At 27.6% G+C, this 2439-nt stretch overlaps 1 protein-coding gene and 1 long non-coding RNA gene across 3 annotated transcripts in view; one reads left to right on the forward strand and one right to left on the reverse strand.

Moving 5' to 3' along the window:
* Positions 1–190: 190 nt before the first annotated feature.
* LOC106793665 (transcription initiation factor TFIID subunit 10-like) lies at positions 191–1660 on the forward strand (the record flags this gene model as incomplete). Its single annotated transcript, XM_014760807.1, is given in 4 exon segments — positions 191–314; positions 407–612; positions 678–742; positions 844–1660. Coding segments are annotated over 3 exon segments (381 nt in total). The 3' UTR covers positions 1046–1660.
* LOC106793666 overlaps positions 1437–2439 on the reverse strand; it is a 2887-nt gene continuing 1884 nt past the window's right edge. For both annotated transcript variants that reach the window (XR_001382450.1, XR_001382451.1), the window contains exon 4: positions 1437–1523. This is a non-coding gene — a long non-coding RNA (uncharacterized LOC106793666). The remainder of the gene's footprint in view (positions 1524–2439) is intronic.

Here is a 2439-nt window from a genome sequence, read left to right on the forward strand (position 1 = left end):
AGTCAAGAAGTTGCACTTATTCGCTCCACAACGTATTAATCCTCAACGCATTTTTGTTATCCGTTTTTGTTCTTGTTTTCGTTTTGTTCTGTAATAGTTTATAAATAAATAAATGTTACATAAAAATAGTAGTGGTGATCAGAGTTCAAACCAATAGTATTCTAGTTCCTGATTCTTGCCGCTACATTAGTATTAAAAACATTTATAACCTTATTTACGAGTCTGTTTTTAAAGTCCAATGGGTGAATGTGAGAATATTTTATGCATTTTTCAATACTAATATTTTTATTAGAGATTATATATATATATACGGTGTAAGTTTTATTGTAGATTGCATTCGATATTTGACGTATTTCATTTACGAACGATGTATAAATACTGAAATGTATAAACATGATATTTACAGATAATAGTTTAATTACTATCATTGATCAATTGTGTAGCATTATTGTCCGTTTTGAATCGTAACATATTATTATTAAGAATCACTAAAAAAATATGGCAGAAAATTTTGAAAGAGATATTCCTCCCATGTATACAAATAAGGAACAAAAAACAGTTGGTCAGCCACTCTCTGATTTCCTCTTACAATTAGAAGACTATACACCAACGGTATTAAAAATTTCAGCTATTTCTATTATTTGATCTATTTTACTATTAATTATTTATTATTCTAGGTACCTGATGCTATTAGCGAACATTATTTGCACACTGCTGGTTTTAATACTATCGATCCTAGAATGTAAATATATAAATTCTGCTATCTAACAAATAGCTTAATAATAAAATACAAGTAATATATGTATTAATAAAAAGCTAATAGTAATATCTTTATCCTTATAGAGTGCGTTTAGTATCATTAGCTGCTCAAAAATTTATATCGGAAATTGCAAATGATGCTCTTCAACACGGCAAAACACGTGGTGCTAATCAAAATACAAAAACCAAAGGAAAGGATCGACGTTATATGCTTACTATGGAAGATCTGACTCCTGCAGTTGCAGAATACGGCATCATTGTTAAAAAACCACATTACTTTGTTTAAATAAAATCAAATATATTCCTTATTAAAAAATTAGTCTTTTACTATAAATAGTTTATGAAAACATTTTTAATATCGTGACAAATTCGGTACTTTAGATTCAAACTTTTATGCAAGTTTCTTTGAAAAAGTTAAATTATTAATACACTTAATTTTATATTTTTTAAGTGAAAATTTCTTTTGGCTCACCGCATACACACTTTTTTGTCAGGCATTGAATGAATTTGATCTGTCATATTCCCAGATATAACACTAATCTTTTTACCTTAAGTATAGGAAATCTTAACGCAAGATTTTCAAATAAATTACAAAGGTGTGCACTGTCCCGCAGTGCATTCTTGGAAATCTTATGCCTAATAGATTGTTGATTACGCACACACAACTTGGTGTATTTTAAGATATAATATTATTCATACAGTTTAACTACTATCGGAACACAAACTGCAAACAGTTGAATAGAATCTTGCCAATAGTAATGACCCTAAAACAAAAAATAATTTTATATATATATAACATATAACTTATATATTACTTTTATTAATTTGTTGTTATATCATAAATGATAGAGTATTACAGATCTGGAGATTAACGCAAATAAAGTATATGAAATGAAAATTACATTAAAAAATTTTCATTTGGGCAGTGTGTGGTACCTGCAAATGTATAAAGGTTATTAAAAAACATTATAAAGTAATTAGTTTCTGTATATTAAATGGATAAAAGGAACGAAAAAGAGAAAGGAATAAGGATATTATATTAATTAGGGATTTTAAAGAAACTAATTACAATTATAATGTTTATGGTAAGCGGTCTTTGGCTGGGTTTTACTTGCAATGGAATGTATAACATATAAAATATGTTAAACATTATACTGAAAGTAAAACATCATTGCCCGGGTCTAACCACGAGGAGGTAACCGCTTCCGAAGACCCAAATTTGAATAAATATTCATTAAATTTGATTTGCCAGTAGTACGAATCGATTTTAACTCGTCAAAGTCTAACAGATAACTAATTAGAAAACATTATAAGTAATAGGAACAATTTACGTTTACGAAAAAAATAAGTAAAGAGACAGTCATGTAGCAAAATCATAAATGATTAACGTATCCAAATTGTTTTCTATTCGAAGTACTTTAATAGGTATGTAGTGTTTAAAACAATGTATATGCGTTGAAACTTATCTTAAATATAAGTAAAGTGTACTATAATATTAAAATAATTGTTAATTAATCGATAGAAATAATTACTGTAACGTAAAATTGAGGATGTACCTGCTTATGTASCTTCCTCTTCAAAATCTTCTGTTAGACTGAGACGTTGTCACATAAAAAAGCTTTTTATATCGACAGTTGTTTATATGGCTTTTTGAAAGTTGCGCATGTGTGTATAACGAAA

This window comes from Polistes canadensis, unplaced genomic scaffold, assembly GCF_001313835.1.
Source record: "Polistes canadensis isolate GaletaPanama2010 unplaced genomic scaffold, ASM131383v1 scaffold_16, whole genome shotgun sequence".
In the NCBI taxonomy this organism is placed as follows: Eukaryota; Metazoa; Arthropoda; class Insecta; order Hymenoptera; family Vespidae; genus Polistes; species Polistes canadensis.